Source organism: Arvicola amphibius, chromosome 11, assembly GCF_903992535.2.
Source record: "Arvicola amphibius chromosome 11, mArvAmp1.2, whole genome shotgun sequence".
NCBI lineage: Eukaryota > Metazoa > Chordata > Mammalia > Rodentia > Cricetidae > Arvicola > Arvicola amphibius.
In genome coordinates, this window is record NC_052057.2 from 50,826,892 (window position 1) to 50,846,008 (window position 19,117).

The 19,117-nt window shown below is 34.9% G+C and overlaps 1 protein-coding gene across 2 annotated transcripts in view; it reads left to right on the forward strand.

Annotated features, from left to right (window-relative positions):
* Positions 1-19,117, forward strand: part of Naaladl2 (N-acetylated alpha-linked acidic dipeptidase like 2) — an 883,574-nt gene that overhangs the window by 831,235 nt on the left and 33,222 nt on the right. For both annotated transcript variants that reach the window (XM_038347191.1, XM_038347190.1), the window contains one exon: positions 1,470-1,668. In XM_038347191.1, coding sequence (XP_038203119.1) covers positions 1,470-1,668 — 199 coding nt within the window. The remainder of the gene's footprint in view (positions 1-1,469; positions 1,669-19,117) is intronic.

Below are 19,117 nucleotides of genomic sequence, written 5' to 3' on the forward strand. Positions count from 1 at the left end.
ACTTCCTCCATAGTAGAATGTCCTTTTTTTATCATAATCATTCTCTTCTAACCAAAATTCTCCACAATAAAAACCTTAAAAGGATGCCCACATCTTCCTGCTCCCTTGCCATACTCCTAAGACAGTAACTTAGACTCTATATATCTATGCTTCTGTAACAATTCGACTTGAAGTAACTCTGCACTGGTTGATTTTGTTGTATTGATTTGTCTCAAATTGCCTAAGAATGACAGTAGTTATTGCCCTACAAAAAGTTGATCATAGAAACTTCTATCATAAAAGTCTAACAGATATGTTTTCAAACATGTTTTCAAATGACATCTACTTACCTGGAGGGAAGTGCTTGGCATGTATTATTCACTTGATCATGATGAAAAAGCTTTGCAGTAAGTAATGTTAATATATTTAATTGACAGTTAAATTTTCAGAGGGTCAGGAGTGCTACAAATATTACTTAGATATTACTACAAATATTACGAGGGGGTAAGAACATGGAACCAGACTCAGCTAGGCTTGACCAAAGGTCCAAGTCTACTGACATGCTAGACATGGCTTTTCTCTTGGACAAAAGATCTGTGAATGCTTTGCTATCACCATTAATAAGCTGCCAACAAGTGGAAAGTAAACAAAGAATGCTTTCTGAGAAACAAATGAAACAAACATAGCAGTAGATATTATTATTTCTGGAATATTTTGAAGTCAAAAATATATTTCAAATATGGATTATCAAAAACTACTACTGAAGAAAATAAAGCCCCAATGTATATCTTATATCACATTATAAGAATAGACAGTTTTTTTATTCATTCATTCATTCTTTCATTTAGTTTTTTATTTATTTCTTTTGATGGTGTCTGATTGTGGCCTTGGTTGATTCATATTCTCTATGTAACCAAGAATGATCTTAAGTTCAAAATTGTTCTGCCTCCCAAATGCCAGCAAAGCAGGCATGAATCACCATGATTGTATCATTTACTTTTCTTTTCTTCAAATGCAGTTATACTGTGGTGAGCATAACCTTCTGAGCTAGCAAGATCAAGGTTCCAATTCAACTATGTTACTTGCTTGATAATTTGTGACCTTACTTAATTTTCAAGCCTTAATTAGCCTCATCTTCTGTAATATAAGCAATATTTGGTAAATTTCAAATGATGTGCCTAATAAAATAAAATAATTGTGTATGAAGCTCAATATAGTGTTTGTAATATAGCAATATTTCGGTCATGAGGGCGTAGCCATTCACTTAATGTAAAAGAATATACACATAAGTTTAGACTGTATGTTTGTTAGAAAAGATATGTTATCAGTGTTTAATTGAAGCATATAAACCTTTCTTTGGGAAGCAAATGACAGAACTATTCTCTCATCAGGGTTCTATCTGATTTATAAAGTAGAGACAATATGGTAGTATGTTTGCTTGGCTCCTCTGGTAAAATGTCTCACATCATGGGCTCATTTGTATTCACCAGGTGATGAGCCCAGTGTCCCTCACCTACTTGCCATGGCATCACACCTGAGGGAGAGTGCTGAAATCTTCCAGTCAGATGAGATGCGGCCTGCTAATGACCCAAAGGAAAGAGCTCCCAGCCGTGTCCGAATGCTGAATGACATCCTTCAAGACCTGGAGAAGAACTTCCTGATAACGCAGGTGCCACCAGGTTTTTATAGGTAGGAAATAAACTTCCATGTTTATGTCTTTCCCTCAAAACTGTAACTTCACTTCTTGAATGTGTTAAAGATTATAATACTATTTCAAAGAGATTCCACTTTAAGATATTTAAGAAAAGCACACAGACATGAGAACAAACATGACATGAATGGAAAAGTGGGGAGAGGCTAAGAGTGGCATGAGAAAAAGAATAGGGGATAGATTTGATTCAAAAATTATAAGCCTTCGAGGCCAGCCTGGTCTACAAGAGCTAGTTCCAGGACAGGCTCTAAAAAAGCTGCAGAGAAACCCTGTCTCGAAAAACCAAAAAAAAATATATATATATATATATATATATATATATATATGCCTGTGTAAGTAATCTGCTTTAAAAACAAAACAATAAAATAGTTATTGGTAGAATAGGAAAATAAATAAAGTAGTCATAGATAGATTCACCATCCAAAGAAAAGTTCAAATTAATAAATATGCCATTAAGGACACATGACAAAGTATCTTTTATTGATATCGGTATAATATCATTATTGGAAAATAAAGTGCACTCTAAACTTCCATGGGGTGAAATATGCTTTCTTGAGTACCAAGAGATAGGCCAAGCAGCTGTTTTACTAATAAGAACATGTCTAGAATGTCGAGCTTAATATTTCTTGCTATCATTTATGACAATATTAAATATTAATATTCCAGTGCCATGAAATTCAGTGGATCTTGAAACAACCAAGAGAGCAGCGACAATTTAGTTGGAGAGTAACTGGAATGCTCCTGAGATCATATAGACAATGTTTTTTTAGAGACAGTAGTATGGCTTGGGCACAGTGCCTAAACCCAGAGGAATATCTTTGTTTAGGATGTAAACAAAGTAGAAAGTAAACAAAGGGAAGATAAATGTTAAGCAATTTTGAATAGTTTAAATATTCTGTATAATTGATTCATTCTTCTACTGAGGATAAAATATATACTTTCTGTGTAAGGTAGGCAATAAACACTGTATAAAACAGGGTAAGTATTGGGGTAAGAATATAAAAGAAAACTCAACATTACTGGATTATTCAGATAAAAATATACTCCAACCCAGTATTTTTGTCAGTATCTTTCATCATAAAATTCTACTATGCCCCTTCCCCAAAGGAAAACCAGAAGGCAACAGTCTGTGCTTATATAATGTATATGGGCATGATAATTTAATATATATTCATATGTATGTGTATCTTACATATGCCTGTCATATATTTTTGCATTTATCAATGATGCTCATTAAGTGTTAAATTTATGAGCCCTTATGAAAAGTTCAGTGCTGACTGACCTATTGCCTCACTTCCTCATGGTTTTCACTTGTCTACCATCTTGTTCATGATTAGAATTGCTAAATATTTGATACAAAGGTATAACTATCTTAGTTACATATGAGAGTTTCTAAAATTGCTCTTCCCCAAAGACTATGACAGTCTTTATAACAGTAGACATCTACCTCTGTACATGTTTAAATATGGTTATGAGTGCCAAACCTGTAACTGTTAAGTGAACATGAAATTCGAGTGGTATTTGGTAGCAAACTTAGTAACAGGAAAAGAGCCTTATTGATCCACATCTTAATTTCTGCATCTATTAAATGAGATAGCACATGGGAATCTTTTATAATAAAAGCATTCTTTTATAATAAAAAAATCTTTTATAATAAAAGCATTCTTTTGGTATTTGATAAGTTATCTTTGTGAGTCTAAAACTGAAATTCACATGTAGATTAAATTTTCATGTAGTTTCTTCTAATCCTCTAACTCTGGATCATGAAATATTGGAAAAAGCTGTATAATATTTATATTTTTTCATAATACATGAAGGCATTATGTATGCTCTCCGAAACTTTTTCTAAGCCCCTGAAACTTAGCAGGCACTTCAAGTAAAAGTCATTTCCCCTGGTAGCATTCTATTGCAGGGTTAGAAAGAAGACAGAAGATGATTTGATAAAATATAAATATAATATGTGTAAATAGCTGCTTAAAAATCCAACCACATTATTGACAGAATTATTTAAAATGTCTTTATGAGAGTAGTTAAATCATGCTGGGGACCCATTTAATAAAGCCTGTTTCTATATGAAGAATACATTCCCTTCTTAACATCCTTGCAATGTATATATGACTTACCTACATGGTATGCTTTTTCTTATCCTTTCAGTAGTATTTATTGACTCAACTTACTTCATCCTGTATTTTGAGAAGAAAAGCAAGCATTTGTCTGTTATTGACTAATACCAATAAAAGTGAATTTATACTCTTAAAAATTATCACAGCAAACCCTATCTAAGTAATGTAAGTTTAAACATTATTACATATTCTAGTTCACATAATAGAATTTAGAAATGAACTGCTAAGATTCAATATTTTAGCAGTTATCAAAGGTTGACTATAGTTGTTAATGAAATTCATGCGTAACATGCCTTTCCTTAGGATAAATGCAGGGCACATGACAAAGTCTATTTATAGCTTTATAAGGAACTGTGTTCCAAAGTAGGTATATAATCTTGCATTTCCAACAGTGAATAACAAGGCACTTCTGTCATCCCTCACCTTACCTACCTTTGCTCTTGGTGGCCTGGGAATAAACTCTGCTGAAAGGTATACATTGATGTTTAGTTTTTGAATTTGCAATTCCGTGGTGGCATTTATTGCTCACTGTCCTTTGCTATGATGAATTCTTGCCTGTGTTTTCTAAAATGAGATTTAGGTTCAGCTCTTTTGCTCAATTTCAAAACTGAGTTAGAGAAAAATGTAGAGCTCAATAAAAATCAATTTAAAAAAAACTGAGTTATTTTACTTCTGGTTAGAGATTGCATGAGTCTCAGAAGAGACTTTGAACATTGGATTTTAAAACATTGTTGAGACTGTGATAGACAATGGGACTTTTGAAAATGGACTAAATGCACTCTGCAGTATGGTATTGTTATAAGCTTATGGGCAAGGGAGTAGAATGTGGTAGTTGGAATGACACTACTGGGAAGTGTCACTTTGTTATAGCATGTATGGCCTTATTAGAAAAAGTGTGGCACTGTATAGGTTGGCTTTGAGGGTTCATGTATGCTGAAGCTATGCCCAGTACCTCAAACCATTTCCTGTTGCCTGCAAGATCGGGATGTGTAATGCCTTCTCCAATCTCAGCTCCTTCTCCAGCACCATGTCTGCCTGCTTGCTGCCATGTCCACAATGATGAGAATGACTAAACCCCTGAACTTTAAGTCACCCAATTAAATGTTTTCCTTGCTATTATCATAGATCTTTACAACAAAGAAACCATAACTTAGACAAATGGTATGTAAAATATAAAAGAATTTATAAAACTTAGCAGTGTAATCCCCTGTTAAATCAAAATCAAAAAGAAGGTCAAATACTCCCACCATATATTGGTACATGATACCTTTCTAAAGAATAGGTGAGAGAGAATAGTGAGGAAATGTTGGACAACAACAAGACTGAAAACCAGCTGGGCAAATTATAAACTCTTCATCTCCATTTCTGATATCAAACACTACAGATCTCCATCTCCTTTCACCTTTGTTATCTGCAACACATTTCTTTTTCTTGGGCTGGGTCTACTCATTGTTAGCAGCTCTCCTTAGCAGGTATCTCATGGCTCTGATATTTCCAACACCTTGGGATTTCCAAGGCAATGCAGGCTTCCCTTTCACAGCTTCTCACAATGGCTGCTCTAGGCCTCCATTCAGGGAGACCCCTGACATATGCCAAGTCACAGTGGCTTTTCTTAGTTACTCCTTGCCTTTAAAGCCAGAAACATGTGGCCAAAGCTACCAAGTTTTGCTGCTTGCAGAGGCCAGAACATGTTGACCTTAATTTTATCAAATTTCTACTTTCCATGGTTTTCTTCACTGCCTAAGCTTGGCTGTCCTGGCATTTGTTCTGTAGAACCAGACTAACATCAAATTCAGAAATCTTCCTGCCTCTGTCTTCTCAGTGCTGGGCATAAAGACATGTACCATGAATCTCAGTTTCAATCTTTTCTCTAATTGCTTTTCACAAGTTATAAACTTAGCTGGGTGGGATCTTGCTCTGAGTCACTATTCCCTTTGTTTCATCTCTTAATCTGTTTATCTCCTTGGACACAGGATTTAGCTACATTCTACTTCTCCATTCTCCTTTTCTCTTCAAACTGTACAGTGTGTATTTTTTTTCCTTTCTCACCTTGCTCCTTTTCATTATAAATCTTCATTAGAGTTAATACTAACAACCGCACAACAGAATAAGTACAAAGTTGTTTTGAAATTTCCTCTGCCAATGATGAAATTAATCCAAAAACTCTCCACTTAACTTCAGGCAGACTTTTAGGACAAGGGCAAAAAGCAGTCACATTCTTCACCAAAATATCACAAGACTAGTCTCTAGGACAGATACTAACATTCTTCTCTTCTGAATTCTTTTGATCAAGGATCCCACAATGAAATTCACACTAAATACCATTGTCATTCATGCTCCTAGTAGAATAGCCTATTAAGCAACACTTAAAATGTTAAAATGCTTTTCCTTATAATCCACAGGCCCAAGGTTCATTTTCCTTTAACCAAAAGCATGGTCAGATATATCACAGAAATATCTCAGGTCCTGGTACTTTTATCTGCCTTACTTAGGATTTCTACTGCTGTGAAGAGACAACATGACTAAGGCAGCTCTTGTTAGGAAAGCATTTAATTGAAGTGGCTTACAGTTCCAGGGGGTTAGTCCATTATCACAATGAGATGGTGGCATGCAAGCAGACATGGTAATGGAGAAGGAACAGAGAAAAGAAAGGGGCTACATCCCACTAGTAACAGGAAGTGACCTGAGATAATAAGTGGGACTTGAACAGACATGAGACCTCAAAGACAACCTCAGAGTAACACACTTCCTCCAACAATGCCATGCCTACACCAACAAAGCTGTACCTCCCAATTGTGCCATTCCTGCTGAGTTTATGGGGGCCATTTACATTTAAACTACTACACCAGTCTTCTGTCAGATTATTTGGGAAATATTTTCTCCTAGTGTGTTTTATCTTCTTTTCATAACAATATCTTTTGGTGAGCTTAAGTTTTAATGTTAATAAAATGAGGCTAATAAATTTATCCACACAGTAGCACTGTGTGGCTTCCAAAATCTGGTTACGAATCCCACTGTTATATAGATTTCTTGATCTCTTGTATGAAGCATTCTAAGAATTTCACAGTTTTATTTTAGACTTAGGTATGCTAGCTACTTTAAGTTCATCTTTGTGAAATGTAAAATATTTGGCACAATAGTTTTAATTCCTTTATATTTACACAAAATATCACTTCTAGCACTGTTTGTTTGAAGTCTATATTTCTTCTGTTCAATTGTCTTGTCTACTTTGCTGTACAGTAGGCATTTAATATAGTATTGTGCTGGTAGAGTCTAACTTGTTCAGATAGGATGGCTTTCACAACGTGTTAAGAGCATTAATGTAGGAGGGACTGAGCTAGGATTGTCAGAAGCAGGAAGGGGTTTGTGTAGGGAGGTTTTCTGTTCTCAGCTTGGATGTCTTGCAGGAAGCTAAGCAGTATTTCTGAGTATTAGTTTTGCTTCTTTAAACTAGAAACTCTTTAAGAGATGTTAAAAATTGAAAGAAGTTCCTTGAAATGAGGTCAGAGTATGATAAATATATGGACTTTATACTTCTATATAATTTAAAAATGAAAGTAATATTATACCATTACTCTGTGTCTGTCACTCAAATAGTATTTGCATCTCCACAGCTTTTTTTCCTATCAACCTAAGAATAATTATATTTTTATTAAGTGACCCAAAAAATTATTCTCCCTGCCCCAGGATCACTAGATTGATATCTATCTTTAAATTCTAGTTTAAGTAGTTTTTTCTCTTAACAAATATTTATTTTCTTGTCATGTAGCTAAAAAATTATCAACCAATTGTCTGAATAGCACCGCCTTCCAAGTATCCACCAGTCACTGCAGTGACAAATATGCCCAATACCCACAAGTCACTGCAGTGATAATGATGCCCAATGAGAATGCTGCTAGTAATTTTTTGTGATTGAAATTTACTATCTTGTGAATTTATATTTTCTATATTGTTTTAGCAGACATCAGAATATTCCCTCCTTGTCCCTAGTTATTGTGTTTGTTTGTTAAGGGTATGTTTTTGCTGCTATGGTGTCTCTATTATTTCTTTTTTTCCTCAACCAATCCCAGCCTACATAACCTTAAGAATGGAAGACTACTAAGCCTTGCCTTCATTGTATATTAAATGAATGAACTGCACTTCATTGACACAGAAATATCCTCAACCTACAGATTTCAGAAGTCAAAAATCAGGAGTTTTAAAATGTTCTCCATAGATGCCAATAGCAAAGGCTTTCTGCCAAGGAACAACCCAAGGCATTAGAATGAGTTACAGCAGCATGTTCAGTTGTACATTTAGACAGAATATCAGCACCAAGTCTCACTGGAGCTTCTCTAAACATTTAAAGGAACGATAACTGAAAAATCTAAGAAAAATTACATTTAATTTCAACTAGACACAGCTTAGAGTTATCTGAGAGGAAAGCCTAGATTGAAGAATGCCTACATAAGATTGGTGTTTGGGCCTGTCTCTCATTCTTGATCACTAATTGATGTAGGATGGTCCATTCCACAACGGATGGTACCTAGTCTAGTGTTCTGGGACTTATAAGAAAGATAGCCAAGCATGAGCCACAGCAGGCCAGCTGATAAATAGCATCCTCCAATTTCTGCTGTACTTCTTTGCTATGAGTTCCCTTGTCAAGGGTAGTGCTTCATGGAACAGCAAGCAGTCTTCCCTTAAGGTCCCGGTTCTAATTTTACCCAGGTATAGTAGACTGTACCCTGGTTGCTTTTATTCAGAGTACCACGGTAATGTAAAAAAATCTGGAGCAAAGTGTTTCTGTTATGTTATGATAACATGCAAACACAGACACACAGAGACACACACACACACAGAGATACAGAGAGAGAGAGAGAGAGAGAGAGAGAGAGAGAGAGAGAGAGAGAGAGAGACTGTTATGCCAAATGTGTTTAAAGGAAATTTCATCAAAGGATAGTAGACTTACTATGATTTTGTGAAGCAGAGCTAGAGGGTCAACAACTGTAATTGCATTACTCTTATTTAATATCAGGAGTATGGATAATTGAGAAGAACACAAGTGTGAGCTGGTATTTAATGTTATCTTCTAGGTAGAAATTCTCAAAGAAAATAAACATCTTCTAACTCTACTAGAGGTAATAAATTATCAGATAATCATCAGATTTCTCTAAAAGAAATCTAGGTTTGATGAAGTAGTTAAATGTACTAGCAGCCAAGTCTAATGATCTGAGTCCAATCTTTGGGAGCCATATGTTGAAAAAAAGAGAGCTGATTTCTGCAAAATATTGCCCGAACTCCATACATGTATTGTGTGGTACATGGGCACCCACATAACATACATGAACATGAACACACATAAATATAACTTAAAATTTTTAAATAAATTTGATTTTTATATTATTCTATTATTATTACAAAATATATGGTATATTCAACTGCATTTGCTTATAAAAAACTGAAGGGCTATATAGGAAACTATTATAACACACATTAGAAAGATAAAATTGAGTATCAAATAATGGCCATATTCAATAGTTTAAAGAATGTCATCCATTTGTAGATTAAGGGACAGTATATGTTTGTGCATGTGTATATTATGAGCTTTATGCTCTCATGAGAAATGCTGTCAGAAGTTGAAAAGAAAGAACTTCTTTTGGAGATAGCCAGAATGGATTTGTGCAAATTCAGAAAACCATTTCAAGCTAAGCCAAGGCAAGACAATTTTCATGTGCATCCTTGAAAGCAGGAAAATAGCAGTGTAAATGTCAAGATGCTTCTGCCTTGAACCAAGAGTAAACAGAGCAAGCAATCCGTTAAAAGTGCTTTTCAAACACAAAAGTTCCCAACTTTTCTGTGGAAAATGTTAGTTCTCATTTCTATCTAGGCAAGGACGGTCGGGTATTATCCAGAATGACTTAAGAGCTACTTCCCAGACACCTGCACTCATGCCCATGCTGCACACTCATGGCAAATACTTGATTTTGAAAATTTCAATAACTTTATAGTATATAGAATACAAGCTCCCCCAACATTTATGAATTGCCATGATCTCAAGGCATGGTGTTTTAATTAGAGTCAGTATTGTAAGTAATAATAGAACCTATTGTTTGCTGTTTGATTAGGGTAATGACTACTTTGATTTATACTTTTCTTTTACTGAGGTGTGTGTGGTCTGAATGGGAATAAAATCCCGTCATTGTTTCTCTGATCATTAATTCTATCTACCCCTGGTTTCTTTAGATTATGAAAAATAACTGTGTATTAAGGATTACAATAATTCTTTTAAAGTATTTTGAATAGTGGCTGCTAGAACTAAAAGATTAATGCATGAATAGAGAGTAAAACAATGGGCCAAATGTAAAATTTCCAAAAGTTGGTGAGCTGACTCATGTACAAAAAATTTTGCATTGTGTATCATTGTATATATTCTTTTTTTGAATAGACATATTTATATGCTTTATGATGACATATTTTTGCATATTTTTATTTTACCTAAGATAAAAAAAATCTCCTGTATTTTAGGAGAAACAAAATTAATATACCAAATTCCAAGCTCATTTTTAATTGTTCTTTTTTGTTTCTACTAAAACAATGTATCTCTATGGGGTAGAAAATATTCACATGCATTAGACAAACTTTTATATAGAAATTCAGGTTTCTCTGATTACTTTCTACAGGCTTTCAGTCTGGTTTCTTTCTTTTTTTGCTGCTGTTCTCAGTATATTTTAATTCCATTGCTACTACAATTACTCCCCTGTGATACTTACTGACATACAGCTATAGAAAGGAAACTGAGGCAGAAATTGATGTCATGAGAAAATTGGTTTTATTCACACCTCACAACGGCCTTTTATAATACTTTATCTAAAATTTGAAAACATGTCAACTAACGAATGAAATGGTATGTTTTATTCTAGACCAGAACCTATTGTAAACCTATCAAAAATATTCCCTTATACCATCATCCATGCTAGCTTATTATTATTCTTATTATTAATGTTGTTGTTGTTGTTGTTGTTGTTGTTGTGTGACACTCAGTTCTTCAGCCCCATTTCCTAAGTCTAACTCATTTATTGTCTATATGTTCATGTCACCTGGATTAGGGTCTATTGGGATCCTATAAGACAAAAAGAAAGGGGGATTGTCATAAAAGATACCATCACTCTGGTTCTATGATGAATGAAAATTCTTCCATGTGTATATTATGATTTCTCTGGATTTTAATCATAAGTTCAGACATTATGGATGCATAGATTTGTCACATGAGCATGTTCTCAGTGACTGGTGTTAAACAGTTTATAGGTTCACTGATGTAGAAAGTTGCTGGACAGAGGGATGCAAACCCTCATGTCTTCGGTCACATAGTGTACGAAGCCACCCTGCACCTGGCACCACCCCTCTCAACACACTTTGACTCTTTTCCCATGAGGTTCTAACTAATCTCATTCACTTTTGGAAGTAGAATAAATTAGTGGTTAATATGATAGATTCTGGGGTTGGAATATCTAGGTAAAATTTTTGTTTCTTTCATCAGCTCAAGTTTAGGAAAGATTTTTTAGTTTATTGCCATATATTTTAAAAGATTTTAAATTTAATTAATTAATTAATTTTACATCCTGACTTAAGCCTCCACACCCTCCTCTCCACACATACCTCCCCTTCTTGTGCACCTCAGATCAAGGTACTCCTCCTCTGTTTCTGTTCAGAAAGGGGCAGGGCTCTCATGGTTATCACCAGAACATATCAAGTTGCAGTAACAGTAAGCACCTCCCCCCGTATTAAGGATGGGCAAGGGCAATTGAATATGAGGAATAGGTTCCCAAGAGCCAGTCAAGACATTAAGAATAAACCTGCCTCTATTGTTAGGAGCCCCACAAGTACACTAAGGTCACCAAATCTCACAGAATCTGAACCAACAGCAATGCATTGGAACTGCATGGGACTTATCTATGCTCTCTACATATATGTGACAGCTGTGTAGTTAGGAAAGAGTTTTAACCTCTCTGAGTAACAATTTTATAAGCTAGCAATTTGTTATCTCTGAGAAATTACTTTGAGTCTTAAAAGCAAAATTTATGAGAATAATTTGTGCTTTGGAGTCATGACTATCATATTGTTTTGTACATTCAATGCACAAATACTAACTGGAGCACAATAGGGCTCAGAACCAGTTTTGTCTGAACCCTTTTGTGCTTCTTTTAAACTATATAGCACAAACACTATATAAAAAATAATTTATAGCTAGGTGGTTGGAGATCAGTGGTATATGTGTGAAGTCTTGGAGTGGATGATTTCCCAGTCCTTAAAAATATAGTGTGTGTGTGTGTGTGTGTGTGTGTGTGTGTGTGTGTGTGTGTGTGTGTGTGCTTGCACACTCATGTGTATGTATGACAGAGGGAGATCTTGCACATAGATGCAATTACACATTCCTTCTTCTGTATGTTGGAAGAAATAAGCACAGTGCTGTTCTGTGAAAGGCTTTTGAGGGGAGACAAGATTGGAAGTAGTACAAATAAATCTATGACTATCATTGCCAGGAGCTTAATGAGTTAAGAGACTAAATATTTATATATACTCAGTTCCAGCTTTGGGATGAAAATTCATTCTCTATCTGAACCTAGATACATTTGTGTGTGCCCTGATATCTCAGTCTCTATATCTATAAAACAGGTAGCAATGTCTTCCCTAGATAAAAAAACAAGCAGGACAACCCTCACTCACTTTTAAAATAGGAACCCTTCTGTTTTAGTGGCAGGAAAACTGAAGTACAAATATGGGGATGATGTGGGATTCCCCTCTGTATGTTGTGAATACCATTTGTTAATTAAGAAACTGTCTTAGGCCTATGCAGGGTAGAATATAGGTAGGTGAGGAAAACTAAACTGAATGTTGGAAGAGAGAATTCAGAGTCTGGAGAAGCCGTGGGGCTGCCAGAGACAGATGGAAGCCACCAGCTAGAACCTTGCTGATAGGCTACGAGCTTCATGGTAAAATATAAAATAATAGAAATGGGTTAATTTAATATGTAAGGACTTGCTAGGAATATAATATAGTTATTGGCCAAGCAGTGATTTAATTAATACAGTTTCTGTGTGCTTATTTTTGAAGTCTGGAAAGCTGGGAAATGAGCAAGCTGCCTCCTACAATAGATTGGTGTACCAATATGGTTAAATAAATCCACGTAAAACCTGAGATTAAAAAGTAGTTCTAGACACAAAAGAATAGAGTGAAACATGTCTTCTTAGTATCCATAATTTTCCTGACAGTGTGCCACATCTCCTTTAAGAGAGGCCTTACTGATTCAGTAGTAGCAGAAAAAAAGCCACGCTGTTTTGAAACAGTATCTTCCTGAGCTATGCTGCCAGCAAGAACTCTGGCTCTTTCTGGAGGTCCAGACAAAGAGCATTTAAATGGGTTTTCTAAGTAGCATGCTACAACTTACTTAATGGCAACATAGACCCACAGTATGCCTGAAAATTGGAGCATTGAGCATGGTTCATGCTAAACCGACCTCTGCCCCACCATGTTGAATTGGGCAGAGCCAAAAGGCACTGTTATGCCAGTGCTTAGCATTTTAAGAAGTTTTTAAAGTGTTCCTGGACAGAAAATAATTACAGATACACAATAAAGACAGATTCAGACAGACATAGATATCTAAATAGGTTACATTGTTGGATCAATGTATGTAGGAATGGGAGAGAGAAGAAAAAGCATATCGAGAGGTATAAAAAGAAATTGTCTAAAAAATTAAACAGTCTTTAAAGAGACAAAGGACTTCTCAGTCAGCCCCCATTGTCAGCCACAATCAGAGAGTCTGGTTTAATCACATGCTTATTCAGTTCCAGTCCAGCTGGATTTGGTGAGCTACCATTAGAACAGGCGCACTGTCTCAGTGTGTGGACCAACCCCTCACGGTCCTGACTTCCTTGCTCATCTTCTCCCTCCTTCGGCCCTTCAACTGGACCTTGGGAATATATGTTTGTATAGTTTCTGTGTACTTACTTTGGGAGTCTGGGTGGTGGGGAAATGAACAAGTGGCCTCCTACAACATGGTGACTTCATAAACGTCAGTTCATGGCATAACCAAGTTCAAATTCATGTTGCTAATGTCCTTTGCTGTTGGTTTACCTATTGCACAATGATGAAATGATATTAAGAAGCACTTTTGATGAGGTGAACTTTCGGCTTTCAATAGCACTGAATCTTGTCATGGACTCTGGTTGATTAACAATTTCATAAAATATCCCATGTTCTTTTTAGTAAGAACTGTTTAGTGTGTGTTTTTGTGTGTGTGTGTGTGTGTGTGTGTCTGTCTGTCTGTCTGTCTGCCTGCCTGCCTATCTAAATGTTTGTGTATCTTTTTGTAGAAGAATTCTGTGCCAGGTTTGGGAAGCTATTCTAGTATTTTTGAAAAATTAGGCCGTTGTACTGTTATACATGCACTCATTTATTTGTTAATATTGATTAAGTATGTATTGGTTAACTACATGCAGGCATTGTGCTAGCTTTGAGATCACAATAGTGATAATATTCTTGATAACAGACTTGAGGCATCATCTACAAGTAAAGCATCTTCTCCCATTTTTTTAACCTCCTATTTTGCAAGAGTCTTTACTAAGTTATTGTGTTTGGAGTTCGGCACAAAAATGAATTTTTTTTTCCTTAGCAGTCAGTACTATACAATTTAATTTTGTTCTGGTAGTACCAGACTAAGGATTCTGTTTGCACTCTTATAACTTCAAATATTCCATTCTACTGGTCCACCTGAACCATTTTTTCTCCATTCTCCTATTCCTAAAAACTCTTAGGAAATAGCTACTCTGAGACTTAATATTAATTATATACTATTTGGCCTATTGGCTCAGGATTCTTATTAACTAACTCTTGTCAGGTCTCCTTAGCCTTATTCCCCAGGGAAAGATGAGTATACTATCCGCTCATTCTGCAACCCCACAACTCAGGACAATCAGATCCACAGCCCCACTATGGAGGACAATCAGACACAAAAGAAATTCAAGTCAAAGCATGACCTCAGTTTATTACTGTGAGTATCAGCTTTTACAGGTTAAGTGACATCGTGTATGTGAGGGTATCTGCAGACAATGAGAGACAGCCATGCCTTCCCTCTGGCTGGAGGGGCATCTAACTAGATTTTGCTGTCTTATCTTCATTCAATAGCTTTGAGATTATCCTTCAAACTTGAGCCAGGCTTTTCTCTGTCCTACAGGCCTCGAGGTAAGGCCCTGAAATAATTTTGGCCCAACAAACTCTTACATCTTACATTAACCTATTTCTATTATTTTATACTTTACCATAAGGCTCGTGGTACCATGAGGCACAAGTAACTCTTGCTACTTGTGCGGCTACATGGTGTCAGTCTGACTCTGCCTTTTTCCTCCCTGTATTCAATTTAGTTTTCTGGCCTACCTATATTCTGCCCTGCCAAACAGATTCTTTATTAATCAATGTTAATAAAATATATTCATAGAATGCAGAGAGGAATCCCACATCACACTCTGTTTGAATTTATTTAAAAAAAAATCCCTTTTTAGATTTATTGTTTCTTTATATTTCAAGTAAGAAAAACAATATTATTGTCATATTTGCAAATGGAGATACAGTCATTCTGAGGGTACAACCACTATAATCTCTTTTGTATAGTACATGGTTATTTCTCTAAAAATATAGTAAATTTTAATATGTCTTTATATATTAAATAATATTAAGATTAGTAATAAAAACATTTGTGTCAAAGGAAGTGTAACTTGTAGAAGGTAGTGTACTAGTCATTTTCCATATATCATCTATAAATCTTTAAGTAATCAAATCGATTTAGTTATATTATTTTCTTTATGATTAATAAACAACTCATATGAAATAGAGATGGGTTTGGAACCAGGCTGTTTAAACTAAAAACTACTGTGCTTTCTAAAAGACAGTGCTGTATATATTTGGCTCAATTTGACTCTTGTTTTGTTAGAAGTCAATGACAATTTTAGCTAGAGATGGGTGTTCATATTGTCTAACATTCCTTGAAATTACTTAGATACTTGTGTCCTCAAACAGTAACTATCACAGATAAACATTTGCAGGGCTATAACTCTGTTTCTGGTGTTGGGAAATATATATTCTCTGTTGTTCTGAATCATACAAATCATTTTACCCAAAGCATGGTCTTATTCCTTCACACTTCCATAAATTTTTAAATCAAATTATAAGGGAAGTAGCAATTATTTCCTAGAGACATATGATACAGTATGATATTTTTTTTTACAAAAATACATGTCATGTAAAGATGGTCACAAAAGCAAGGCAAAAATTGAGCTATAAGTCATGAAGCCTGTGTACCATCTACCAAGTCATTCAGTGAGCAGTCATTCACCTTTTCTGGCATGTTTTTTATTTTTACCAATTAGTTAAAATAGACTTGGAGTATCAAAGTTTCAATAAGTACTTATATAAGTATTAACTAATTTTCTATTTTTAAACAAAAATTAAAGAGAAATAATTACCTTGATGACAGTAAAAAGTTTGCTATGTCTCTGTCTTATTTTATCTAATTTTTCTGTTTCCAGGCTAACACATTTTACATTTTTTCATGCTATCTTACTGTCATATGAAGAGAATTAAGAAAAGTGACCACACTTGGTACTTTCTTTATATCCTCTTAGGTACATAATCTCTCTCTCTCCTTTCTCCCTCTCTCTCTCTTTCTGAGTGAAAAATTTGTATATTGAATAATTCTTATGATCATTAAGTACTCATAATCACTTAGCTCGAGAAGGAAACATGTTTACTGATAACCCAGACATTGTAAAGAACTAAGTTAATTAATCTTCACACCACATACAAAAAATAGGTAGCAAGTGTAACATACTGATAAAATAGACAAGAAAAAAATTAGCCAGTAGACTTGACTCTGAAAAGCATATATTTGTTTCTAAACCCGTACTCAGCGTACTTCTTAGTTCATTTGAAAGCTTACATGAGGTACTAGCTGAGTAAAGGAAACAGATCACCTTTCCCTGGCTACCTGAAATACCCGTTGAGTCTATCCACTAGTCATGGATATGCTAAATATTTAGTCTGTTTCTAAGAGTCAACATTCCATGGTTATACTAATAAAAATGTGTAACATGAGGGCCGGCTTGTTGAGGTTTCTGTCCTGCCCAGTTTCCCACAGTCATCAAGCCCCCCCCAAAAAAAAGTCACACAGAGATCTCTATAAGTTATAAAGCTGATTGGCCCATTAGCTCAGGATACTTATTAGCTCTTGTAGCTTATATTAACCCATTGTTCTTATCTATGTTAGCCACATGGTAGCTCATATCTTGCTTCTTTGGAGTCTGGGCAGGATTTGGAGGAATAAACTTCCTCCTTCCCAGAATTCTCCTGTTCTCATTGCATCATTTCTACTTCCTGTCTGGTTTTCCTGCCTATATTTCCTACCTGGCCAATCAACGTTTATTTAAAACATGATTGACAGAATACAAACAATTCTCCCACACCAAAAATGTACTCTCTTAAATTATAATCATGTTGAGAGGACACCAGCCTGGGACTTTACAAAGACAGTAAAAGATGATTATGGAAATATTATACTGTATAATGATATATACATATAATATACAACTTGACATATAATTAATATATTACTAAAGATCAAATTGTGTGTGGAAGGATGCTAGGATTTCTTCAGTCTACCACATGAAAAGTCACCATATATTTCCACCAGTACAAATACTGGAAGGCAACCTGTGCTAAATCTTTTATGGATATTTTTAAACTAAGTAAATACAAAAAATGCCTTATTATATTATAAGTATCTCATATAAAAACATCACACAGGTAATTTATAGAAGTCACTGAGACACTTTTCTTATAAGTGGATAAAAATGACAGTGCAAGTGTAAATCCTAGGAGAAGCTTCAGAAGGCCATTTTCATCGTATAGATGATTGGAGGGATATACAGAATTTAAATGCTTTCTCAGTAGAATTTGTTTGTATATGTATTGCATATTCTGGATCTATATGGCTATTTCATGGAGTCAGAGACTATGAGAGCTGGAAGGATTACCCCACACAAACATGTTGTTTTAGGTTTTCTTTGAAAATTTCCATGGATTTTCTTCTGATCCCTGCCAACTACCTAAATGCTGCTGAATAACATGGTCCCATTTCTTCTTGATATTTCCAAATTATACTGTATATTCTTTGAAGTGCTTTGATGAAATCTATGAACTCCAACTTTCTTTATGGTATTTTCTTCTGTCTGCAGTTCTGCAATGAACTAGAATTTGCCTCATGCTGCATACATACAAAGCAGTTTTTATTCGGATTTCTACTGATAATTTTTGTTGATATGTCAGTACCTCATTTAGTTCAGTACTATGCCCATTATTAAAAGGAGGTCACTGGGTCAGAAAAATTAAAAATTTCAACAGTGATATTAAGGATAATAAATGACAAAGTTCTATAATAATAAAACTTAATTTTATATCAAATCTATGATCTATTTGTAGGTAGCATATATATGGATGTAAGATAATATTTTTAAATAGTAATGTAAGAGAATCAACATATATTTAATATATTATACATATAACAGATATTTATACTTTGTACTGTGACATCAATACCTATGCCTAAGATGATTTTTTTTCTTAAATTGTCATCCAGTTGTCATTTTCCTATCTGTGAGGTGAAAATCCCTGCTTCTGCTTTACAACATTTATATGTGTTTGCTACAGATCCTTATTGCAACATGTACTGAATGTATGCCATTATCAGACCTGTTCTGCACAGAGAAGAATTAGACACAGAGAGTTTAAGGCTATCTTGTGTACTTTGTCCACTTGAAATAAAGAATGAATAAACAGGGATCAAAAAACTATGTCATTACAAGTTTTTAAAATTGTCTTAATTGAAAAAAGCATTTTTTTCTTTGAAGGTAGTCAAATGGATTTGGTACAGGAATGTAGCATGAAATTAGGAATTAGAAAGTCAATGAGAGTCCTGTAAGAAGAAATTAGATGTTATTAACAATGGTTTAAAATTTTGATTATATTAGCATATTTAATCAACTACCACTTCATCTGTCTATATGTCTCTGACTACTCTGTGATGCAATGATTATACAGGTAATGTAAGAAGGAAAGAGGTTAAAAGTTTTTATTTTAAACCTAGGGATATCAAGAAAACAAAGATGCAGCTTGGAACAGAGAAGATTTTAGGAGAGTCAGGGCTACAAAGAAAAACACCAATCAAGAAAAAAAAAGCAAAGACCCTAGGAAAGAGCTACACAGACAGACAGAGAAACAG